The sequence below is a fragment of the Magnolia sinica genome, chromosome 8, assembly GCF_029962835.1.
Source record: "Magnolia sinica isolate HGM2019 chromosome 8, MsV1, whole genome shotgun sequence".
In the NCBI taxonomy this organism is placed as follows: domain Eukaryota; kingdom Viridiplantae; phylum Streptophyta; class Magnoliopsida; order Magnoliales; family Magnoliaceae; genus Magnolia; species Magnolia sinica.
The window spans coordinates 75,846,772-75,874,211 of NC_080580.1; the positions used below are offsets into that span (position 1 = coordinate 75,846,772).

General features: G+C 38.6%; 2 protein-coding genes across 15 annotated transcripts; both read right to left on the reverse strand.

Annotated features, from left to right (window-relative positions):
• Positions 1 to 230: 230 nt before the first annotated feature.
• On the reverse strand, positions 231 to 27,360 carry LOC131253451 (26S proteasome regulatory subunit 8 homolog B-like). 14 transcript variants are annotated; one of them, XM_058254438.1, is made up of 6 exons: positions 26,669 to 27,360; positions 26,158 to 26,205; positions 25,338 to 25,435; positions 25,136 to 25,180; positions 1,922 to 1,962; positions 1,269 to 1,743 (listed from the first exon to the last, which is right to left on the reverse strand). In XM_058254438.1, the coding sequence occupies exons 2-6, from the start codon at positions 26,184 to 26,186 to the stop codon at positions 1,693 to 1,695; spliced, it is 264 nt and encodes an 87-aa protein (XP_058110421.1). In that variant the 5' UTR covers positions 26,187 to 26,205; positions 26,669 to 27,360; the 3' UTR covers positions 1,269 to 1,692. The 14 variants fall into 14 exon arrangements, 10 of the variants coding, with proteins under 10 accessions (XP_058110421.1, XP_058110415.1, XP_058110416.1 ...); XR_009175192.1 differs by lacking the exons at positions 25,136 to 25,180; positions 26,669 to 27,360 and adding an exon at positions 231 to 601 and having other exon boundaries at positions 1,596 to 1,743; positions 1,922 to 2,020; positions 26,158 to 26,639; XM_058254432.1 differs by lacking the exon at positions 25,136 to 25,180 and having other exon boundaries at positions 1,922 to 2,020.
• LOC131253450 (dihydrodipicolinate reductase-like protein CRR1, chloroplastic) lies at positions 4,927 to 5,864 on the reverse strand. Its single transcript, XM_058254430.1, has 3 exons — positions 5,584 to 5,864; positions 5,194 to 5,289; positions 4,927 to 5,061 (listed from the first exon to the last, which is right to left on the reverse strand). Exons 1-3 carry the CDS (start codon positions 5,677 to 5,679, stop codon positions 4,936 to 4,938), a joined length of 318 nt encoding a protein of 105 aa, XP_058110413.1. The 5' UTR covers positions 5,680 to 5,864; the 3' UTR covers positions 4,927 to 4,935.
• Positions 27,361 to 27,440: the final 80 nt, after the last annotated feature.

The window sequence follows — 27,440 nt, forward strand, 5'->3', positions numbered from 1 at the left end:
CCAGTGGGAGTAAGAAACAGAACCAGCATCCTTTATATTCTTGCTAGAAACTAGATACCACTATAGTTCCATTTCTTTTCAAGTAAAGAACAGAGTTATTATGAGGATTACACATCATCAGAAGAATGAAGTAGTGAAAAAACAAACAATATGATGTGCATTAGTCTTGCAAAGTTAACTACTTAACATCATGATCAAGATTCAGATGCAGCCTGATTAAGGAAGCAAGTCTTCTCAGTTCAGATAATTCGGCTCTAAACTAACCACAGTTCAAGATCCATAAACAACAAATCAGCAAATAAACTTACAGAGATCAAGATAGGATCTCAAACATCTTTTATTAAAAGAAAGGTTTGACATAGAATGGCCATACTGAGGGCAAAGTTCCTATATAAATGAAAAATTTACTACCATAGTTACCCAAAGTAAATACCATAGGTCTAACTAATGAAGAATGAGAAACAATCTAATCGTAAGTCCCCAAACAACTAACCAATAAGAAGAAATTGGTTTTACAGTAGTATATGTCTAGACTTTGCCCATTGGATTGGTTTTATAACTTCTTAACCTTAGCTCTTCTTTCAGTAAAACTAAAACACTCCTGAAGAAAGAAAGAAAGAAAGAAAAAATAAAAAGAAGATATCAACCAGAGGTAATCCATGTCAAGAAAATGTTGCCATTGACAATCAAAGAGAAAAATGATAAATGCATAAGGAACTTTCTGTGTTCAGCTAGTGAAGACACGAAGGTTAACTATGAAGGGCAATAAGATCGCAGGGTTACTAAAATTGAAACCTCCTAGATAACTAACAATATTGAAATCTGTCACAACCGCTGAAATATCATGAAAGGATCCATAAAAGCATTGTTTTATACAAGGCAACCAACCAAGGAAGTTCTCTAGCTATGCATCTCTATAGACTTCAATCATCTAAATATTGGAAGTCAATGTATATAGCAATGTACATCGCTCAAAATATTGTAAGTCACATATACATGGCAACTGGTTTTAGACATTGCCATTGAAGAGATCTATGAGGACAAGAATTAGTATCTATCATCTCCAAAATCAGATAACAAGAGTCACAAAAGAATTAAATATGAAATGACAAAATGCTTGCATGCAAGATGGTGGGCCCATACGAAAACGATGGATGAAAATAGGCAACACTGCTACACTTCTAAGCCACATTCCAAACATCATATTGTGTGAACAATCCTAACATATGAATTAGTAGGCATCTTTTTGTTAAAACAGGAACATTGGATTTTTCACTTTTTAACTTTCCAATAAATATCCCATGTTGGAAATGTGGCTACATGGCCATTAAATCAGCCATATGTTGATGATGGTGACGCAATAGCCCAACCCATGACCTGATTCCTGCTTTCAATCATAAGAAAATTCTCTTTAATTAATGAGGAACAATCACATACAAACATTGCATGCTATGCTTACTATGCTACCCTGTTTTTTCCTACCAACATGGGGCATGTGGAGAACATCTAAGCCATGCAAAAGGTGGGGCCCATCATGAAGTTCCCCTAGCAAGAAAATCAAATCGACCCATTCACCAGGTGTGCCTCAATTGTACCTTTGCTCTGATCATAAGCTGCCAATTCATTTAAGTGTTTGGCCCATCTGATTAAGTTCTGCACCAGATGCACCATTCATCTTCTCTGAGATCTTCTTCACATCAACTTCATCTTCCTCGAGTGTATTTTCAAGATATTGAAGCGGGACTGAAAAACAATTAAACAAATGAGATCAGGACCTCATATGTATTGAGCAGAATTCCACACAGTAGCTAGCAAAATTAAAGCTGGCATTGGTGGAATTATTAGGAGAGATCCAAACGAGGATAGAAGATTCAACTATTAAGTTTCATGTTCCGGGGAAGAACCAAAATGTAGCTTATACCTCTTCGTTGGGATTTGGGAATTCAATCTTCCTATCAATCCAGTCAGGCCTGAGGAGGGCTTGATCCAGAATATTCATACGGTTGGTAGCCATCAAAACCTGGATAGAAGATAAATTTCTATATGAGTACAACATAGAGATAAAATAGAACTTTGATGGTTTCAAGCAATTCACAAGAAAAAAATAAATATAAATATTTTGATCTTATTGGATACTTTAAATCCATCAAGTTGATTGAGAAGCTCAAGCATAGTATGTTGAACTTCACTATCACCATTGCCAGTCCCTGATTCGATACGAGCAGATCCAATACTGTCGATCTCATCCATGAAGATGATTGAAGGGGCATGTTCCCTATAAAAACAGTAAGAAGCCACAATTCACTATATATATCATTGTGAAGAGCAACTCTAGTGGACGGTGTGTCTGTCACTACAACAAAAAAGGCCTTTGCTTCACCCCCAATTCATTGAAATACTATGTATTCCAAACAACAATTGTACATCAACCATCAACTGATAATACGCATATGCAATGAACAATCAGTTATATGTGAATTTTAAAGTTTTTAAAGTTTGACAAAGAGCATCATCATTAGCCCTGCAGATATAAGCAAATCAGCCAACTGCCTAGATCCTACACGTTCAAGCTTTGCACAGTGCCTTTTGATGGCCTACATACTAGGACTCCATCTTTTACAAATCCCAAAAGAAAGCGGCAAGTAACTTTAAGAGCCTGTTGAAGATCAGCCAATGTTGAACCTCCTGTAAACATCAGTTTCATCTAGTTCTATCAGTGTCATGCTTAATCTAACTGACCATGATTCTTCTGGGTTCAACTAACCATGACATGTCATTTAGAGAACTATGCAAAAACAGAGGAAGTAAAAGGCAACTGTAATTCTCTTGGATTTGCAACACACCACATGAAACAGTAACTCTGCCCCAACCTATACATCAGTACTAACTATGCCCCAACTAAAAGTCTGACCTAAAGAAAACTAATGTGAGAGAGTTAAAATAACAGAAGGAAAAGAAGACGAAATGGAAATGCATGGAACAGCTCTAGAGATACCTGTTATTAGCAACCCTTTGTTCCAACATACAATACCCATTCCTTCATATACACATGAAAACAAAAGAATATCAAGAAAATAGAAATTTTATTACCAACCATTTTCTTGAGTCCTATGATTATCATGTCTCCAGATTTTATTTCTAGAAAAGGTACTTATATTGCCTGCTTAGCAAACAACACTAAGAATTCATTACCTGAACATTGTATTCTTCAGCAGTGGGTCCTATTTAAACAACTCTTCTAAATTGTAAATAGTGCTATGTTTGGAGAGTGGAAATCCTGGTCCTCATTAAGGAGAACGAAGAATGGAATGTCAAAACAGCTAGAAATGGTGAGGCGGACCGTTTCTTTGAAGGAAAGAAACAATATTATAGACATTCAGGCCAAAGGTCATTCTGCTCCATTCGAATTTATGAAATTCCAATACCACCCTATTTAACCATCATGACCAAACGAGTAAGCAAAGAAAATGGATGAATTGAGATTTTTTACTAACTGCGGCTTCAATGTTTGCAGGAGATTCATCATTAGGACTTGAAAGCAACTCACTCGAGCAATGAAAACTCAGTATACAATAGAGAAGCTAATGAAAACTCAGGCATTGATGGAATCCCAATGCCTACAGTTCCACTTGTATCTCATGTCAATATGAATGTTGCAACTTCCATAGAAAAAATGAGCAAAGAAAATTGATGGCCTTTCATCAAGATAATATTCCAGTCAAGAAAATCAGGAAATAAACCAAATAGCTTCAGTACATACAGATTGTAATGTTTTATAAACAGGAATTACAACTGCATCTTGTTTTGATAATTGATAGGAAATTATAGGTCATGTCAAAAAATTGCTCAAAATTTTGCAATTTCATAACAATTTCAGTGAGCAATTTTATCTCTTTAAGGCAATAGAATATTGAAGAAATTCTTTAAAAGGTTCTATTCTTAGGAACAATGGCATGAATGGAGATATCATATTCATGACCAATATCACCCTCTTCTAAATTTAGTCATCCTGGAGGTACTTGGAAGACAGAAAACAGAAGGTTTGATTGAGGTTTTTCTTTTATGCATTGAGCCTATGTAATCTTCAATGTTCCGAATCAGGGTTGATGCTGGTTACACATCATTTCTTCAACCAAAATGAGACTAATGCAAGCAATATAAGACATAATCCACATGGAACAAATCACAGTGATGAAGAAGGAATTAGCATTACCATCTCAGAAGAATGCCTAACTTCAATGTCACAACTGAGCGTGAATCTTTAACGAAAACAAGAGAAGATTCATACATAAAATTGATAGAATGATGGTGTAATTCAGCTCCATTTTCCCAAACAATATATTGCAGAAAGAGTGTTTTTTCTTTTTCCTCTTTTCATGAAAAACTGTGGAAAGAATGTTGCAGACTATAACTGCCTCTCAAGATCAAAGCCATGTTAACTACTAGCACATCACATTTTGGATATTAGTGAAGAGCTCTGTTACTCCGACTAAACCGTCAAATGTATTATCATGGGAAGAGTGGTGGAGACTGATGTCAAAGCCCAAATTACTTACATTTCCATAAGGTATGATTTGCAAGTCTTTTATTCGTTTGGGAGCTCAATTAATTTGAATTACAATGAATTAATGCAGTAAAGAGGAAATGGCTAAAGGATGGGTGGAACCATTGTAATTCATAATGACAATCACACCCTAATTGCAATTCATTGAATCTCCTGTTAGACTCAAAATGATAGTTATGGTAATTTGGTAGCTAGTAACACATTAACTAGTGTCCTGTTTCTGGTTCCCTATTTATTGAACTGACTATTCTGATTCATTTCAGTTGAGCACCCAAACATGCACCTGGTAACTAACCAGGTAGAAAGATACAGCAAGTATTTGAATTGAAACCTTGAGGTTTATTGTTTTTGTTACAATTTTTCTCCTCATTTCAATTTACTGATGCATTAGGTACTGATTCAACAATCTCTACATTTTTGCAGTGGAACGAGGCTGAAATAGCTACGTGTTGAAGAAGTACAGAACCAACAGAGAGCATCAGCGCAACAAGACAACCCTGTCAAAGGTACGAAACAACTGAATAAGAAATTTGCTCAAACATAGAATAAAATCAGTAGCCAGGATCTCAAACATTATCATCATGTAATGAAGATAAAATGAAATAAACTAAGATCTCACCCAAGCTCACCATGCTGGCCTTCTCAAAGAATGCAGATAATGTTGTCACTGTATCTACACTAATCCTCGGCACATAAACAACACTCCTCATGCCAAAGGCCGTCGCCTGACCACATCAATAATAGAGAAAAGAGGCAAGGAAATGTGGGCCACAATTGTATCAATGATGAAATGACATCAATTGACATATTACAATATAATAAGATAAGAAAAATAGAGAAAAAATCAATGTAATTCAAGACACGGGAAATTCCCACGATTGGAAGTCACCGAATCATACTACTACATAGCACAATGTATATTAAATGGTGGACTATTCAGGAAATTCCTATCTCTGTGAGTATAAGTTAATAACATGCCACATGACAAGTTCAAGTTTAAAGTTCTAAACAAAACCAACCTGTTTCACATTGTCATAAACTGTTGGCAGGTCGATGAAATTGATGACCACACTAACTGCTTTCGACTGCCAAAGGATAATGAATCTCATCAGCATAAAATACGCAGGGGGGAGTCCGAACTGGCATCCAAAAGGTAAAATTCTAAAATCCCATTATGAATAGGTGCCGGGATTCACGCTACATCGTTACTTAAAGTCACCCTCTAATAAATAAACCATGCAAAGAACATAGAAGAGATGAAAGAGGCTATATAGCTGAGAGATGGAACCCAAAACCATGGTCAAATCACTAATGGTAGGTATTTCCAAAGGCTCCTCCATATTACACTCCTACACAAAAGACACCAACACCATACACTAGTTAAGAAAAATGTTCAGAACATTCAATTCAAGTACTGATACTTCAGTAGGGAGGAGGAGCAAAAGAACCTTCCCAACATCTTCTCCCACAAGAACAGAATCCACAGCACCAACTACATCCATTCCTCTGGATTTACTTACTACAACTATGGCAGTTGTCCCAACTATACCATCTTCCAGCACTCCGAGTTATCTCCCTGTTTGAAAAAACATCAAGGAAGAGAGAGCATAAAAAATAAAAAAAAAATAAAAAATAAAAAAATAAAAACTCTCCCTGTTAAAAAAATATCAATGGTGAGAAAGCATATAAATAAATAAATAAATAAAAGTGAGATTTTTTTTTTCAATCCATAACAAGCCTAATCTATGCTTTTTCTATACATCACCACCTTCTAAATCACATTAAGTTAAAGATTTCTTCTACTAAAGCAAAAAAATAAAAAATAAAAAATAAAAAATAAAAAAATAAAGCAAAAAGGCCAGATTTTTCAATCCCCCTCAATCTGAATACGACTTCAAAATCATCTCAAGATGCTCCAAATCTCTAAAATAAAAATTAAATAATAAAAAAAAATAGAAAATAGAAAATTAAAAATTTCTTCTAATAAAGGAAAATAAAAATAATTTTTTTTCCAATCCTCCTCAATCTGAATATGGCTTCAAATCATCTCGAGAAACTCCAAAACTCTAAAATAAACTTTCTAAACTGCAATGGAAATAAAAAATTGAAAATATCAGTTTCTTAACAAAAACTAAAAGGAGATAGAATTTCACAAATGTTAACAAGTACCAAAGGCATTATCTTTTCTTTTCTTTTTTTCGATTTCTCTCTTTTTCCTCCTAATCTAAGAACTACACCTAAAAAGATCTCTGTAATTAAAGAAAATTGAAAAAATAAATAAATAAATATTCAAAAGATCTAAATCATCAAACCACCAAAAAAAAAAAAGGCAGATAAAAAAATCCCATGAAACAATCTCGACATCAAAATGCAGCTCCAGGAACCCTCAAATAGCACATGCAACTCAAGAAACGCTACAAACATAATGGAGTTCGATGAAACCCTAACCTTACAATGCATGAGGATGAGATTGAAAGGTCTGCCCTAAATCGATAAAATGGGGAAGGAGGAATTAGAAGAAACCCTCTGATGCGAGCTTGAGCACCGAATAGGTCTGCCATTGTAAACATGAGCTCGTTGAGATATGTGAATCTAAAGGGGAGCTCTCTCCTCCAACATTGAAATTGAGAGAGAGAGAGAGAGAGAGAGAGAGAGAGAGAGAGAGAATGGGGGAGGCGTAGAGAGAAAAAGAGGCCGTCGGTTTAGGGAGAGGAGAGAATAGGGGAGAGAGAGAAAGCGGGAGGCGGGTAGGTTTTTATTTTATTTATTTTAGTTTTTTTACCAGGACCTTCGTGGACAGCTGGTTTTGTTATGGTTGGCAGAGGTTACTTCAATCCGACGGAAAGGATTTTCAGATGCTCATTTCTTTCCACTACAGGTGGCCACGCAAACCGTTGGCTGTGCATGTTGGCCACGTCAACAATGTGCCGGTAGTGCTATCGTTTCTTGTAGTGTGTCCTTGATCTGTATCTGTTTTGATTTTTGTTACTGACTATTTATTGGCACATGGGATGACCATGATTATGGATTAAATGATGCAGGGAAAGAATTTAGTGGGAAAAATGTAAGCAAAGGCTGATGTTAGATTTCTTAGACGAACACCAAGATAGCTCACAGTGAGGATTCTTTTAATATGCAAATAAATCATCATCTTTACTCTACCATAAGTGGCATGTAATGACTAGGTGGCTTACTCATATGTTTCCAATATTGTTGTCCTAACATATTTGACTCAAGTTTGTTACTTATAGATGCTAAGGGTAAACATGACTATAATATTACCAAAGTAACTATTGAAGTACATCTCCATGTTGCAGCATCTCTTGTGATGGGTTTTGTCAGGTTGGAACAGATCTAAAACTGCACTTCATTCAGATTTTTTTCCCTGAGGTTATTTTCTGTCTATCAATTGTGGACTTCCGTCTCCATCATTCACATGGTCATCTATACTGTGATGTGGACCATCTGTTTGGTGGCCGTGGATGTGCCCTGACTCAGAATCCACGAAAGCACATTTGTAAAGTGCTTTCTTTAAGTAGTGTGTTGTCGATACAAGCATGCGATGATAGATTGATAAGACTTTGTAAAGTGCTTTCTATAAGTAGTGTGTTGTCTATATAAGACTTAAGGCACATTTGAACACATTTCTATCTGCTAGTGATATGGAATGACTATTTTAGCTTATATTTCTAGACTATGAAAAGGGGTAAAAGAAATCTTTCTATTTTCTAGCTTATTTTAAGAATCCAATTAGTGAGTCCAAAGCAAGTTCCAAACTTTGAACATTTAAATCTTTAACATATCCATTTGTAGGGCCAAGTTGGATTAGTAGAAGAGATTTCTAATTGACCTAGGGACTTTTTCTTTTCGCAATGGTAGTTTCATTGTGTTTTTATGAAAATCAAAGCATCGTTGTGTAATTCAGTATTATTGTACCTATTTCTTAAATCAAGCCATTCTTGTTTACAATTTTGCATATGCCATGTTATATTCTTCATGGGATAGTAAGCCATTATTATTGTACCTATTTCTTAAATCAGGCCATTCTTATAGCAATTTTACAATTTTGAAATTCAAACAGTTCCTGAATTGTGAATACATTTTGATTAAATGATTCTTGTTAAGGGTCATTTGGATGCCTGTAAGTTCTGTTAGTGGGAAGTGAGTTACAAGTAAGTCACTTACTAGTGGTGCTTGGTGGAGGAAATTCAACATATAAGTCACTTATAGGTGAAACAACCAGAAAACTTCATGGGGCTAGGGTGAGAAGTCACTTCCCTGTAAGTGACTTACAGCTGAAAGTCACTTGAAAACTTTTACAGGCATCAAAAATTTCAGTCCTTGGGATTTTCACTGTTTACCTGAATTTTCAGAAAAGGGTAATCCAAGGCATGACGGGAAGTAACAACTCAATCTTGAAATCATACTCATCTTCAATTTGATTTTTCTTACTCGGTTTCTGTTTTCTGTCAGTTTTTATTCTTAAATTTAGCAGAACGGGGTGAAAAAAGACAATATTAGAGGACAATAACTGAGCAATAGGCTGATTAGTTTTCATGACTGATTCTTTGTTTTTATGTTGCGGAGTCCTCTAGTGGTGGTTCGCCCTCGAATATTTACAGAAGATGCACAGGAGAAGTTATCGGTATAGCTGTTGGATGTAGGTGGATTACTGATATTCGCATCCATTTTCTATCTATGGTGGATGAAGGATGCACCTAGCCATATGCGAGTGCACACAGACTCACCAAATTTGTATTTTTAGCATTATTGTAATTGTAATTGTAATTGATTGAATGAAGGATTGTAATTGTAATTGTAATTGTAATTGATTGAATGATAGATTGTAATTGATTCATTATTGAACGAATGAATGTAATTGAATGAATGAATGATTATGCAGGTGGTAATTGAATGAATGAATGAATGATTATAATTTTTTACATGTAGCTCAATAGCTATAGATATTGACCGTAGCTGGTAATTTGACAACCGTATTGCTACGGATCCAACACTACTTTTAGCTACAAATACTATACGTAGCTGTATGTACTTTTGGCTACAAAAATAGTTGCTACGGATTATATCTGTAACTATTGAAGTCTATGACTACAGATTAAATCTGTAGCCATAGATTTTAAACCTATTAGCTCAACACCTACGATGACAATCGTGCTACGACTGAAAACCGTAACCATGGGTCTATGGCTACGGATTAAATCCATAGCCTTTGCCCAGTTTTCTGGTAGTGACGATTCCGTATTCCACCATGTGTCTAGGGAGACCTCAGCCACTAGCCTATGATTGAAATTACAAGGGTTATATAAGAGGAAGACAACTGGCAATAAGATTTTTCTGATAAGATGACTTGTGAATCTCAAGTTCAAAGATGGTGGTTTTGTAGCTGAGCACATGAATGAGGTTAGCAACATATTGAACCAGCTCTCTGCTATGAAGATGGTCCTAAATGATGAACTACAGACTTTGTTATTGCTTAGTTCATTGCCTGACAGTTGGGAGATATTGGTGGTGTCTCTGAGTAACTCCGTACCAGACGGAAAGGTGTCCATGGAACAGATAAGTAGTTGTCTCTTCAATGAGGAGACAAGGAGGAAGTCTCAGGGCTTTACTCAACAAGAGGCCCTTGTGACACAAGATCGGGGGAGAGGAAAGAATAGAAAGGGCGGGAAGGCTCAAGATAAATCAAGATGCAAGTCGAGTGTTAGGAAGAATGTTAAATGCTGGAATTGTGGCAAGAAGGGCCACTACAAGCATGAATGTCATAAGAAGAAGAATAACAAGAAAGGAAAAGGAAAGGAGAAGGAAGATGAATTAGACTCCACTGCGGTCACTTCAGATAGCCACGTTGTAGTTATTCTTTCGGTAGATCATGATGTTTGTCTCACGGCTACAAGTCAAGATACTGACTGGGTGATAGACTTGGGAGCCTCGTTTCATGCGAATCCACCAAGGATTTCTTCATGTCACGCCCCAAACTTGGAAACCGGGCTCATAAAATTTTGGATCGTTGAATCCAGTGCTAACAGCCTCCAAAGTACTCCATTCTCGACTCCCAGCGTACATACGCCAGATTCTGATCCTGAGATCATATAAGGAGGATTTTCCAACATACATTTATCTCGTAATAAGCATAACCCTAAGATTACTCAAATCACAATGGCAACGCCATCATCATATATCCACTATATAATCATTTGAGTATAATATTAAAAAGGAAAATACATAAATTGAAAATCAAGCTCTAGAAGACCATTGCACGCTCTAAGCTCAACGCTGTTGTGACCTAATGCCACCTGCATGCATCTATTGTGCACAAGCTTATAGAAAGCTTAGTGGGTGGTGAAAGTGTGTGCACAAGGTAAGTGCCAAGTAAGCAATATCAGAGTAATTAGAGTAAGAGAAAATACTAACAAGCCCATAAATCATACAATACAAAGACATGCTGATAGGCCCATAAATACCATCATCCTTAACTAGGCTATGCGATACAAAAATATAATAAACCAATATCATATACTGATGAAGCAATGTAGATCAGCTATGCAATGCGGAGACAGTAAGCCAAATACTATGTGTTAAGGATGCGATGCAATATGCGATGTGAATTAAATGACCAAGCTGAAGTGTGAAATCGATATGATAGTATGTAGTATCGCAAGCTACGAGGCCTATCACAAAGGACTTATATCGAAACCAGTCCCATACCTAAATTTAGTAGTAAGACCCAATGTAGTAGACTCCTGATCTTAAGTTAGTCGTGCGCCCAACCGAAATCCTAGCCATGCGAAAGTACATAACAATTAGTAACGCACCACCAGCTCAAGTGGATAGTGAATGAAATGAATATATGAGTATGCAACTCCTACTCAATAAGTCCACATATCAGTACGATTCCTATTTGAAAAATCACCGGGGTCTATTATACTCAAAGCAAATTGCCGACCCATCGCGTGCAACAAGGTCTCACTATTCGCCTGCCAATATCAGGCCTGGGTCATCGATAGCGGACCCATTCCTTGAGCTGGTCAGACTCACCATAGCATTGCCCCCTCCTCTAGGGCAGGTAAGGCCGTACCCCCTTCTAACCGACCACGACACAGTGGGAGACGCGGCTTAACGATATATAACCTTCATGCGCTCATGCATCCACTCGGTCTAAACGTTGGAGCAACCTCTGGAACCAAGAAGGTTTAGGAACTTTCACCCAGGGATATCTATAGCACCCCATGTAGCACAGATTTTCAGAGTCTCATCTGGCCATCCATGAAATACCTGTGAAGGCTACAACCCTAATGTCACTAGGGCGTATGGTGGTCATGTCACACAAATATGAGATGCATGAGTCACATAGTCCAATCATGCATCAATCCTGCACATACTGTGCACTCATGTGGGGCAACTCCACCCATCAGGGAGTCCCATGAACAACCTGCCCTATGATATATGCAATGATCAATCACATCTCATAACAAATATGCAGATGATGCGTATGGGCATGTATTATGATGTTATACTGTCACATACTCATAATCAGTATTAATAACTGGCCTCAATAATTATCATCGACAATAGGCCTTGACAATGTAGACATTTAACCAACATTGCCTCCAAGGGGTGACCCACATAGAGCCTAACATATAGTGGACCCATGGCCTCACAATGGGCCTGATATACAATACCATGGGCCTCATTCAAGAGCTTAATATACATCACGATGGGCCTTTCACATGGGCCTAACATACATCACAATGAGCTCCATTGCCTGACCCCCAAATGCATCACAATGAGCCTCATCACATAGGCCTCATATACATTACATTGGGCCTTAAACACGGGTTGAATACACATCACAATGGGCCTCAAATACAGGTCGCATATACATCACACAGGTTGAATACACATCACAGTGGGCCTTAACTACGGGTCGCATATACATCACGTAGGTCTCGACAATCGGCCTCGACAACCGAAATTCGCCTCAACAATTGGAATCGACACTTGGAATCGGTCTTGACACTCGGCCTCGACAATCAAAATCAGCCTATACAATTGGCCTCGACAATCGAAATCAGCTTCAATACTCGGCCTCGATAATCGGAATCAACCTATACAATCAGCCTCGACAAATCAGAATGGGCCTCGATACTTAGCTTCAACAATCGGAATCGGCCTATACAATCAACCTTGACAATCAGAATCGGCCTTGATAATCGAAATTGGCCTATACAATTAGCCTCGACAAATTCGAATAGGCCTTGATACTCAGCCTCGACAATCGGAATCGGCCTATATAATCGGCCTCGACAAAACAGAATCGGCCTCGACAATCAGAATCGGCCTATACAATCGGCCTCGACAAATCAGAATAGGTCTCGATACTCGGCCTCGACAATTGGAATCGACTTTGATACTCGGCTTCGACAATTGGGATCGGCCTATACAATCGGCCTCAATACTCGGCCTCGATAATCGGAATCGGCCTGTACAATCGACCTCGACAAATTAGCATTAAAGAAGGCGGGGTCCATAAATGGATGACTGATCAACCATAATATAAAGATCGGCCCATGGCCATAGTTATATCAAATCTGATGGCACGGAGCCATCTGTCTATGGCGAATGGGGCCCACTTATTTGGGTTAACTCACTTAGAGAATGGTGCGAATGAACCTAACAAGGCCTACAGGAAGGTCACAATGAGGACATCTAACCATCATTGCCCATCAATGTGGACATCTAACCAACATTGCTCCCAAGGAGTGGCCTACATAAGGAATTCATATATGACGTAACGGCCACAACATACATCACATTGGGCCTCATCCATGGGCCTCGAATACATCATAATGGGCCACATCACATGGGTCTAATATACACCGCAATGGATCACTCACACGACCTAAGATACATCAAGTCGGACCTAATCACATGGGCCTAATATGCATCATAACGGGCCACTCACACGGGCCTAATACACATCACTATGGGCCGCATCACATGGGCCGGAATATATCACAATGGGCCTCAAATACATTACAATGGGCCTCGGCACATGGGTCATAAATACATCACATTGGGCATCATCATATGGGCCTCATATGCTATACATTGGGCCTCATTATAAGGGCCTCATATACATCAAATTGGGCCTCACTTATAGGCCTCATGCAAGGGCCACACATGTATCAAGGTAGGCCCCATGATTTGGACGATTTGGAGAAAACACATACATTGCATAGGTCCCACCATCCATACCTGGATGGTGGACTCCATGGATGAACGCATGTATCATGATAGGGCCCATCATCTAGATCGTGGTGGGCCACGTCCTAAATAAAGAGAAATGGATGAACAACTTGGAATAAAACACATATATCATGGTAGGCCCCACATGGTACCATGGATGCATGGAGTGGATAAAACACTTCATCCAGGTGGGCTTCACAAGTCCCGTCCAGATGGACAGCGTGGATACATGATACATACATCAGAGAGGGTCCCACATGGATGGTGGGTATAAGACACATGCACCATGGATGGGATCCCACCGTCCTACACATATGGATCGTAAGGATGGGACCATGCATCATGGCCTGGCTCCACATGGCTGGGATGGAACACGTACATCAATGTGGGGTTCCACACCGCCGTCCAAGAATAGATGGACGTTGTGGATATAGAATACATACTACAAGGTGGGTTCCCACCCACACGTGTGGGGTGGCCACATCCTCCAGATAGATGGACGGTTTGGATATAAAACGTGCATTACAGTGGGGTCCACCGTCCTGGCCAATGGACGGTTGGGTGAAACCATACATCATGGTGGGGTACACAGCACTTGCTGACATCAATCAACTATATAGCTAGTGCGTGGTAGCCCAGCCAATCCATTTCCACCGTGAGTGGGTCCCACGTGGGACCCATCATAATGTTTATTTGCCATCCGATCTATTAATAAGGTCACACAGACCGGATGATCAGGAAAAATAAATTTCATAATGATTCAAAGCTCCTGGACCTATGGAGTTTCAATGGCAGACGTTCAATCCTATTGTTTCTTATGACGTTGGCCACCTGAGTTCCATGTACAACTGATTTTTGGGGTGGCCCACGGTTAGAAAGGGGGGCCACCAATGCATGACGTTGATGTTCTACACCCATCATGGTGGGGCCTACAGCTATGGGTCCCAGCCCACCTCTAAACGTAGCAAGACGCTGCTGCACGTCCTCTGGACGCCAGCAGCAGTAGCGCCTGCTGCTTATATATTTTATTCTTTTATTTTTTTCTTTTCGATTTTTTTAATGGTTTTTCTGTGGTAAGGCCTGCATCAGGTAGATCCACTCCACCCATTGGATTTTAGGACTCAAGACAGTCCAATATGCAACATGTTTTGGTGGGTAGAAACATCAAGGTGGGTCCTAGCAGCCTTGAACAGTATAAATCATTGTTTTCTATACTATGGCCTGCCAGAAAATCGAATTAGCCTCATTTTTCGGCTCAACGCCTAAAATGAGTTGGGAAATAGGATGGGCGGTGTGGATTGAATTCATACATCAACGTGGGGCCTGCATGAGCAGCCCACCCCAAGGCTTTGAATCAAACTAATATTTATTTTGTCAGTTCATGTCCAGTGTCCCTGGACGCTAGACGGTTTGGGCATAACACATGTTTAAGGTGGGACCTGCTCAGGTGGGCCACCAAATGGCTGGATGGGGTGGATAAGACATACATCAAGTGGGGTACATTCGGGTGGGCCACACGAAGCTCTCTCATGGAGCTCTCATGCCTTAAACGGTTGCTTGCTTGAAAATAGGGAAGTGAGAGAGAGAGAGAGGATGAGATGTAAAGAGAGAGAGAGAAAGGGATGGGTGATGTGTACTTGACATGTAAGGAATGGGTTTGTAAGAGAGAGTTGACTTTAGGGGAGGGGTGGTTGTACTTGACATGATGTGGTGATTGATGAGATTGATGGGATTGATTTGACATGTTCTCTCTTGGATTTTGCAACTGCGCGACGTTTTCCTCGAACTGAATATGGGCACACATCTCCTGGCTTGAGTATCGCCTCGGTGAGCGAGATGCGGTGTCGGAACCCCAGCGACGGCGCGGTCGCACTGGTACAAGTTTTGAGTCAAGCCGACTCTGAAATACGAGAATGAGTAGGGGTTGCGCATAAATACTATCTACACATCGCGGGTCGCCAAAATTTCACCGGGAGGACCATGGAAGCCTACAGAACAGTACAGGCTAGGATAAGGGTCTTACACTTTACAAGCTACAAGTTAGGTGACTTTGAGACCGTGAAGATGGAAAATTTAGGAGTATCGAAGATCATAGGGGTTGGTGATATTTGTGTGAAGATTGATATGGGTTGCACATTGGTTCTCAGGAATGTGAGACACATTTTAGACCTTCACCTCAATTTGATGTTGACGGAAAGGTTGGATGATGATGGCTATGAAAACTAATTTATTGGTGGGCGTTGGAAGCTCATCAAGGGTTTGTCGATCGCAACCAGAGGGAAGAAGTGTTGCACCCTTTATAAGACAAGTATTAGTGTGTGAAAGGGTGGGTTAAATGTAGCAGAAGATTCAGCTACTGACATGTGGCACAGGCGTCTAGGCCACATGAGTAAAAAAGGGCTTCAGCTACTAGCAAAGAAGAGGCTCCTTCCAGAAGTAACAGGTATACCTCTCAAAACCTGTATTGACTGTTTATCAGGAAAACAGTATAGAGTTTCATTTATTAAATCTACTCCCTATATTAATAAAATACATGCATTAGATTTGGTTTATTTTGATGTTTGTGGTCTTATGAGGACAAAAACCTTGGGTGGGGCATTGTATTTTGTCACTTTTATAGATGATGCATGTAGGAGGGTTTGGGTTTATGCTTTGAAATCCAAGGACGAGGTTATATGACATGAACAGACAGTTCCCAAGACCCCCAGCATAATGCTGTGGCTGAGCGAATGAATCACATCATTGTAGGGAGAATCAGATGCATATTATCCTATGCAAAGTTGCCCAAGATGTTATGAGGAGAAGCAATGCACACAGCAATGTATTTGATAAATAGGTCTCCATCAACCCCGCTGAATGGAGAAGTACCTGAGAAGGTGTGGACTGGACAAGATCCTTCGTACAGTTATCTCAGGGTGTTTGGATGTAGGGCATCAGTTCACATACTAAAGGACAAGAGGTCTAATCTCGATATGAAGATCAGACAATGTATGTTCTTGGGGTACAGTGATGAAAAGTTCGGATACAAATTGTAGATCCGACTGAGAAAAAGCTCGTCATGAGCAGAGATGTGGTCTTCTTTGAAGATCAATGCATAGAAGACATTTGTAAGCCAGAGAAGAGTCAGCCTAGTTTAGTTGAGGTAGAGGACATGGATCCAGTTACTCCTCCTATAGTACCTGATGACGGGAGAGTACAATAAGGTGCAGAGAACAAGGGAGTTCCTATAGAAGATAGACCGGGGGAGCAGCCCCCACTTGATCCACCCGTTGAGCCACAGGTGAGGAAGACATTTAGGGACAAACACCCATCTAAGAAGTACTCGCCGTATAAGTGCATTATGTTCACTAATGGGGGAGAGCCAGAAGATTATTTTGAGGCCTTAGCCAACGAGCATAAGGAGGAGTGGTTGAAAGCTATACAAGAGGAGATGAAATCTTTACATAAGAACCACACCTATGATATGGTGAAATTGCCTAAGGGCAATAAAGCTCTGAGCAACAAGTGGGTGTTCAGAAAAAAGATTGAGCAGAAGAATTTACAAATAAGGTTCAAGGCCAAAGTTATTTTGAAAGGGTTTAGTTAGAGAAAAGGTATAGACTTCGAGGAGATATTCTTACCAGTGGTGAAGATGACATCCATACGGGTGTTGCTTGGGTTAGCGGCTAGCATGGATTTGAAGATAGAGTAGTTAGATGTTAAAACTGTCTTTCTCCATGGTGACTTGAAAGAAGAGATCTACATGCATCAACTAGAGGGGTTCGAAGTCAAGGGCAAAGAGCATATGGTATGTAGGCATAGGAAGAGCTTGTATGGGCTGAAACAAGCTCCAAGGCAATGGTACAAGAAGTTCAACTCATTCATGTTAAAGTATGAATATGATAGAACAGAGTCGGACCCCTGTGCATTTACGCATAAGTTCTTAGATGGTGATTTCTTAGTTCTGCTATTATACATTGATGACATGCTCATCACGGGTAAAGACATCAAGAAGATTGACTAGCTAAAACAGGAGCTGGACAAGTCATTTACGATGAAAGACTTAGGCTCGGCTAAACAGATCCTAGGAATGGAGATAACGCATGACAGAAGCAGCAGAAAGCTTTAGTTGTAACAAGAGCGGTATATTAAAAAAGTCCTAAAGCGGTTCAATATGAATGCAGCGAAGCCAATCAGTACTCCACTGGATGGTCACTTCAAATTGAGCGACAAGCAGTGTCCACAGATGAAGGCAGAGGTGGATGAGATGAGGAAGATACTCTACACGTCAGCGGTAGGAAGTTTGATATATGTTATGGTGTGTACACGCTCAGACATAACATATACGATTAGTGTTGTTAGCCGGTATCTTGCCAATCCTGGCAAAGAACATAAGGCAGTGGTAAAATAGATACTATAGTATCTAAGAGGCTCATCCAGGTTGAGCCTATACTATGGCGACAGAAAACATATGTTAGAAGGCTACACAGATGCAGATATAGCAGGTGACATAGACTCTAGGAAGTCTACATCGGGGTTCATGTTCACGTTTGCATAAGGAGCAGTCTCTTGGTAGAGCAAGCTACAGAAGGTCGTAGTATTATCAACAACAGACGCAGAGTACATTGTGGTAATAAAGGCATGTAAAGAGATGCTTTAGATGAAGAGGTTCCTACAGGAACTTAGCCTGAAGTAGGAGCAGTACATGGTTTATTGCAATAGTCAAAGTGCTATACACTTGAGTAAGAATCCAAGTCACCACACCAAGTCGAAGCACATAGAGATTTGATATCACTGGATCAGGGATACTTTGGAATAGAAGGTGTTACAGCTTGAGAAGGTCCACACGGATGATAATGGGTCAGACATGATGACCAAGGCATTGCTCAAGGGCAAGTTTGAGGTTTGTAGAAACCTGACTGGCTTGAAGAATGCGAATTCCTCCTGAGTCAGAAAGGAGGAGATTTGGTGGGGTGTTCCTCCTCAATTCAGAAGAGAGGTAGTGCAGCCTCCGCGCTACTCAACAAGTCGAGCGGGCTGCTTGACCAGTCGAAGGGAGCCGCTCGACCGGTCGAGGCTCGCTTGACTCGAATTCCAGTGTGCTAAATTTTTTTGGCATCGATCAGTCGAGGGTCAAGCTCAACCAGTCGAAGGGGTCCTTCGACCAGTTGAGGACGCTCGACTAGTCGAGGGTTATACAGATTTTACGTGGATTTTGTACAGACTGCATAAATTTGAGGCGATTTTCGTAGAGATGCAGAAAGGAAGTTGCCTAAACTGTAAATAGGGATCCATAGGGCTATTCTAGGGTATGCTAAAGCATTTTCACAACCAAGGTGAGAGAGAGAGAGAGAGAGAGAGAGAGAGAGAGAAGAGAGAGGAAGCTTGTGGAAGGAGGGATTCTGCTCGTAGAGGTGATCTACTGCGCAGTCGACGTCTCAACGCTTCTATGTCCTCATGATCGGTGAGATTTCTCTGTTTTTCATTATTCTCTTATTATGCATCCACTCCTACGTGAGTGAAGAAGGTTTGATCTAAGCTGTGTGTGCTTGTTATCGGCTGTAACGTTCTACTTCATAGTGAATTGTTGCTCTGGATTAGGTCCCGTGGTTTTTACCTCTTTGAGGGTTTTCCACGTAAAATCTCGTGTTGTATGGTTTGTGCTTGATTTATTTCATTGCTTTCTTATATCCCATAATTCTAGAATTTTGGGAGGCAAGATCCTAAGATTTTTGTGCAACACTCCCAACAATTCATGCTTCGGTTAGGAGGAACCAATACCCAAGTAAAGTTACCATGGAAGGCCAATAGTTCTTCCTTTATAGTTTCAACCCAACCAGGATGAGTAAAGGCAAATTTAATTGATATTCACTTAATAGGTATCTTATAAGAAGAAATAACTAGCAATGGAATAATTAAGGTTTCAAAGTATTATAGGGATGACAATGATGTGTAGATGAGGTCAGTGTTGTCTTTGGGGTTGAGAGAGAGCGTAGTCTTAGGCATAACAATAGATGCCCCCACATCAATAGCTAGTGATGAGGCATCCAATTGGTCAAACTCGAGTGTAGTAGGAGACATCATGGTAGGAGCTTGTGATAAGAGCGTGCCATGCGCAGGGGATGAAGACAAGGCCACAACTGTAGGTTGAACTGAATCTAACAATGGCAACATTGGTCATGGAGAAGAACCAAGACTGTCGACTAGAATAGAGGGTGGTGGTACTGTAAGTAGAGGCTAATTAAATAACCCTTGTTCTACATCTAACACAATCGACTAATGTGAAGTACCATATTTTGTATCTAGATCATGTGGTTCAACCCAATCAGAGTAAGTCAAATAGCTCCCTCTGAACCTAAACATGAGTAGTAGAGGGATTACAAACAACGAATGGAAGACAATGCTTATTGAAGAAAACATGTCTCAAGATATATGTGTCATGTCAGAGGATAAAGACATTTATAGTCCTTATGTTGGATATCATATCCCAAAAACAGACACGGGAGAGAACGTGAACTCAATTTATTCACTACTTGAAGGCGTAAAAGAGGGAAGTACTGCAAACCAAACATTCATAATACAAAATAGTTGGAAAATCTATTAAAAATAATCCGATACAGTGACTTCATTCCAAGCTTAGTTGAGGGCACCCTGTTAAAAAGAAACAATAGTACTGAAGGGATCGACCTAATAGTTTTTAGGCACTTTACTGTGAAATAACATTGTAAGACCAAGCTCCATAATGTCTATGTTTGTATTCAATTACTCTATTTTGTTTAGAGTTGTTGGAGACGAAAATTGATGAAAAATACCTTCATGAGCTAAGGATTCCAACTATTACTAGTAAAATTTTCTCCATTGTCTCTTTGAAAAGTATTTTTATTTTTATTTTTCAAAATGCTTCTCAATCACAGCTTGAAATTTCTTAAAGAGTAGAAAAAAAAATTCTGATTTGTATTTCATGGAATATAGCCATGTGAATTTAGAATAATTATTGATGAATAAACACAATAAGAAAAATCCTTAGCTAGACGCAATGGGAGCAAGACCCAAAAGATTGGAATGCACTTTAAATAAAAGTTCAGAGGATGTTTTATTAGAATTAAAGAACAGAAGCTTACAAACCTTCCCTAACTAACAATTTCTACACATGATGTGAGCTTTATTCCAAAATCAATTTTCATAAGTTTCTCACTAGACAAAAATTTAATATTTTATTTTGTGGATGCGTAAGCGGCTAATGCCACATGGCTTCAGATTTTGTCTTATTCTGAATTGAAAAAAGTGATATTTTTCCCTCTTCCAGTGCATAGAGTCCTCCACACCTACTCCTATTGGCTAACATCTTCCTGCTGCTAATTTCCTTAATAAAAAAACATTAAAACTCAAAAATACAAGGTAAGCCTCCAGTAAGTTGACCGACAGATTATTAAGGTTTTCTTCAAATCAGGAACAATTAGAACATTAGGGACTGAAGCTACACGTGGCCCTAATTTAATTTGAGTATCACCAACATGTGAAAAAAGTAACTGTGTGTCATACCTTATGATCATGACATTATCAGGACCAAAATAAGGGTATATATTCTTCAACTTAGTGAGATAATTTATCATATGGGCTGAAGATCCATAATCAGCACACCAATTCTCATTGTGTGGATCATTGAGAGTGACTAGAGTAAGAGCCTAAGAAAAATTTTCAGGCTCCTAGGCATTGTTGAAGAGGTGCCAACAACCCAAAGCCTATGACCACCTCATTGACAGATCTAGAAGTATACTATCAAGTTTAAAATCGTGTGAGTGTGTGATTGTCATGAAGTTTGCTGCTGGGGAGGGTAGTTCTATTGTTGGAGTCCTCTATGCTGGTTATGACCTTGAAATTCCTGGTCCTAAATTTCTTATTGATGGCGACCTTGATAACCTTGGTCATTCTAAGGGGCCTGCATAAAACCATGTCCTGAAGAGTTGAATCCTTGTTGTCAATTGCCTTTATTTGAATGGTTATTCCTACTATTAAAACTATTTCTCTATTGCCTAACGAATGCAAGATGTTGCCTAGGATGGTAAATCTAATGTTCCTAGCTGATTATTTCATGAATATTAAGTAATGGAATATTTTTTTATATAGGAAGGAACTGACGACTTCAACAACAAAGTTATAAAGTTCTTATATTGAGGACCGAGACCGTAAAACAGTGAGAATATTTTTGTCTAGAAGGCTACATGTTTTCTATGGACTTAAGTTTATCATAGATACTGATGAAGAAATTATTTGAGACTTTGTATAGCAGTTGCATCATTTCTAGTTATTACTATGTCACCACTACAACAAAGTTAGCCTTTACTGGCGGTCAAAACCACCGGTAAAATCTCTATTGGCGGTTACCGGCGGCTTTGCGGATGCCCCTAAATCTTCAGTTTTATTGTAGTGGTCAAACAAGAAAAGGCTATGGACAAAGTCCGTAGCTATAGTACGTATGGTGGCCAAAAATCCGTAGCTACTGCGAGTTTTGCTGTTTCAATTTTTCCTGCCCACTTTCATCATTGGGAAAAAAATGATTGCAAGTAAAACTAGCTTTTGAGAAACAAGAGAAAAGGAAAAAAGAAAAGGACTAGAATCAATTTCGCCTTCCTAGCTTTTAAAAACAAGTAAAACTAACCCCTCTGAAAAATAAATAAATAAATATAAATTAAATATAGATTTCCTATGTGCTGTCAGGTCAACTATAATAGTTTGTGCAATTGAACTGTCTAAGAGTTCGTACACAACTATGGAGCTTCGAGAAAGGTTCATTCCATATCACAAAAGAGGAATCATATGATCCCAAGCAAATGACATGTGTAACATCATCACAAAAGAGGAGTTAATAACTAGACTATTCTCAAAATTTTCTGAAATTGTTGCTGCAAAAGGATTAATTTGCCTATGATTCAGAAAATGGCAGGTTCTGGTAATATTCTCCCATTGAATTAGGTGTGAAATATTCCTTTTCACTATCTGTTTGAAGGTTACCAATCAGATAAAGCAAGGCATGATTTTAGAAATCTACAAAATCTGCATTTTACAAAGGAGGAGCCAAGCTAGCAATGCAAGGCCCAGAACAATTTCACATTTTTTTTTACTGAAATTTCTATCCAAACTGTCCCTAAATCATCCAGTTGGAAAAAACTTTTAGGAAACAAGTCATTTATGGGCTTGGCAGATAAACTGTCTGAATCATGGGACTGATGTCTGAAGATATTGTCCTGCAGATTACAATACACATCTAACTCCAGTGGGAGTAAGAAACAGAACCATCATCCTTTATATTCTTGCCAGAAACTAGATACCACCATATTCTTGCCAGAAACTAGATACCACCATATTTCTATTTCTTTTCAAGTAAAGAACAGAGTTATTATGAGGATTACACATCATTAGAAGAACGAAGTAGTGAAAAAACAAACAATATGATGTGCATTAGTCTTGCGAAGTTAACATAACTACTTAAACATCATGATCAAGATTCAGACACAGCCTGATTAAGGAAGCAAATCTTCTCAGTTTAGATAATTCGGCTATAAACTAACCACAGTTCAAGATCCATAAACAACAAATCAGCAAATAAACTTACAAAGAACTAGATAGGATCTCAAACATCTTTTATTAAAAGAAAGGTTTGACATAGAATGGCCATACTGAGGGTAAAGTTCCTATATAAATGAAAAGTTTACTACCGTAGTTACCCAAAGAAAATACCATAGGTCTAACAGATGAAGAATGAGAAACAATCTAATCCCAAGTCCCCAAACAACTAACCAATAAGAAGAAATTGGTTTTGCAGTAGTATATGTCTAGACTTTGCCCATTGGATTGGTTTTATAACTTCTTAACCTTGCTGTTCTTTCAGTAAAACTAAAACACTCCTGAAGAAAGAGAGAAAGAAAGAAAAAAAAAAAAAAGAAAAAAAAAAAGATATCAACCAGATGTAATCCATGTCAAGAAAATGTTGCCATTGATAATCAAAGAGAAAAATGATAAATGCATAAGGAACTTTTTGTGTTCAGCTAGTGAAGACACGATGGTTAACTATGAAGGGCAATACGATCGCAGGGTTACTAAAATTGAAACCCTCCTAGATAACTAACAATATTGAAATCTGTCACAACTGCTGGAATATCATGAAAGGATCCATAAAAGCATTGTTTTATACAAGGCAACCAACCAAGGAAGTTCTCTAGCTATGCATCTCTATAGACTTCAATCATCTAAATATTGGAAGTCAATGTATATAGCAATGTACATCGCTCAAAATATTGTAAGTCACATATACATGGCAACTGGTTTTAGACATTGCCATTGAAGAGATCTATGAGGACAAGAATTAGTATCTATCATCTCCAAAATCAGAAAACAAGAGTTACAAAAGAATTAAATATGAAAAGACAAATTAAATATGAAAAGACAAAATGCTTGCATGCAAGATGGTACATGGGCCCATACGAAAACGATGGATGAAAATAGGCAACACTGCTACATTTCTAAGCCACATTCCAAACATCATATTGTTTGAACAATCCTAACATATGAATTAGTGGGCATCTTTTTGTTAAAACAGGAACATTGGATTTTTCACTTTTTAAATTTCCAATAAATATCCAATGTTGGAAATGTGGCTACATGGCCATTAAATCAGCCATATGTTGATGATGGTGACGCAATAGCCCAACCCATGACCCGATTCCTGCTTTCAATCATAAGAAAATTCTCTCTAATTAATGAGGAACAATCACATACAAACATTGCAGCTATGCTTACTATGCTACCCTGTTCTTTCCTACCAACATGGGGCGTGTGGAGAACATCTAAGCCATGCAAAAGGTGGGGCCCATCATGAAGTTCCCCTGGCAAGAAAATCAAATCGACCCATTCACCATGTGTGCCTCAATTGTACCTTTGCTCTGATCATAAGCTGCCAATTCATTTAAGTGTGTGGCCCATCTGATTAAGTTCTGCACCAGATGCACCATTTATCTTCTCTGAGATCTTCTTCACATCAATCCCACACATCAACTTCATCTTCCTCGAGTGTATTTTCAAGATATTGAAGCAGGACTGAAAAACAATCAAACAAATGAGATCAGGACATCATATGTATTGAGCAGAATTCCACACAGTAGCTAGCGAAATTAAAGCTGGAATTGGTGGAATAATTAGGAGAGATCCAAACGAGGATAGAAGATTCAACTATTAAGTTTCATGTTCCGGGGAAGAACCAAAATGTAGCTTATACCTGTTCGTTGGGATTTGGGAATTCAATCTTCCTATCAATCTGTCAGGCTTGAGGAGGGCTTGATCCAGAATATTTATATGGTTGGTAGCCATCAAAACCTGGATAGAAGATAAATTTCTATATGAGTACGACATAGAGATAAAATAGAACTTTGATGGTTTCAAGCAATTCACAAGAAAAAAATAAATATAAATATTTTGATCTTATTGGATGCTTTAAGCCCATCAAGTTGATTGAGAAGCTCAAGCATAGTACGTTGAACTTCACTATCACCATTGCCAGTCCCCGATTCCATACGAGCAGATCCAATACTGTCGATCTCATCCATGAAGATGATTGAAGGTGCTTGTTCCCTATAAAAATAGTAAGAAGCCACAATTCACTATATATATCATTGTGAAGAGCAACTCTAGTGGACTGTGATCTGTCACTACAACAAAAAAGGCCTTTGCTTCACCCCCAATTCATTGAAATACTATGTATTCCAAACAACAATTGTACGTCAACCCTCAACTGATAATATGCATATGCAATGAACAATCAGTTATATGTGAATTTTAAAGTTTTTAAAGTTTGACAAAGAGCATCATCATTAGCCCTGCAGATATAAGCAAACCAGCCAACTGCCTAGATCCTACACGTTCAAGCTTTGCACAGTGCCTTTTGATGGCCTACATACTAGGACTCCATCTTTTACTAATCCCAACAGAAGTGGCAAGTAACTTTAAGAGCCTGTTGAAGATCAGCCAATGTTGAACCTCCTGTAAACATCAGTTTCATCTACTTCTATCAGTGTCATGCTTAATCTAACTAACTGACCAAGATTCTTCTGGGTTCAACTAACCATGGCATGTCATTTCGAGAACTATGCAAAAACAGAGGAAGTAAAAGGCAACTGTAATTCTCTTGGATTTGCAACCCACCACATGAAACAGTAACTCTTCCCCAACCTATACATCAGTACTAACTATGCCCCAACCAAAAGTCTGACCTAAAGAAAACTAATGTGAGAGAGTTAAAATAACAGAAGGAAAAGAAGATGAAATGGAAATGCATGGAACAGCTCTAGAGATACCTGTTATCAGCAACCTTTTGTTCCAACATACAATACCCATTCCTTCATCTACACATGAAAACAAAAGAATATCAAGAAAATAGAAATTTTATTACCGACCATTTTCTTGAGTCCTATGATTATCATATATCCAGATTTTCTTTCCAGAAAAGGTACTTATATTGCCTGCTTAGCAAACAACACTAAGAATTCATTACCTGAACATTGTATTCTTCAGCAGTGGGTCCTATTTAAACAACTCTTCTAAATTGTAAACAGTGCTATGTTTCAAGAGTGTGGAAATCATGGTCCTCACTGAGGAGAACGGAGAATGGAAGGTATCAAACCAGCTAGAAATGGTGAGGCGGCCCGTTTCTTTGAAGGAAAGAAACAACAGTATAGACATTCAGCCATTCAGGCCAAAGGTCATTCTGCTCCATTCGAATTTATGAAATTCCAATACCACCCTATTTAACCATCATGACCAAACGAGTAAGCAAATAAAATGGATGAATTGCGATTTTTTACTTACTGCGGCTTCAATGTTTGCAGGAGATGCATCATTAGGACTTGAAAGCAACTCACTCGAGCAATGAAAACTCAGTATACAATAGAGAAGCTAATGAAAACTCAGGCATTGATGGAATCCCAATGCCTACAGTTCCACTTGTATCTCATGTCAATATGAATGCTGCAAATTCCATAGAAAAAGTGAGCAAAGAAAATTGATGGTCTTTCATCAAGATAATATTCCAGTCAAGAAAATCAGGAGATAAACCAAATAGCATCAGTACATACACATTGTAATGTTTTATAAACAGGAATTACAACTGCATCTTGTTTTGATAATTGATGGGAAATTATAGGTCATGTCAAAAAATTGCTCAGAATTTTGCAATTTCATAACAATTTCAGTAAGCAATTTTATCTCTTTAAGGCAATAGAAGATTGAAGAAATTCTTTAAAAAGTTCTATTCTTAGGAACAATGGCATGAATGGAGATACCATTTTCATGACCAATATCACCCTCTTCTAAATTTAGTCATCCTGGAGGTGCTTGGAAGACAGAAAACAGAAGGTTTGATTGAGGTTTTTCTTTTATGCATTGAGCCTATGTAATCTTCAATGTTCCGAAGCAGGGTTGATGCTGGTTACATATCATTTCTTCAACCAAAATGAGACTAATGCAAGCAATATAAGACATAATCCGCATGGAACAAATCACAGTGAGCGTGAATCTTTAACGAAAACAAGAGAAGATTCATACATAAAATTGATAGAATGATGGTGTAATTCAACTCCAT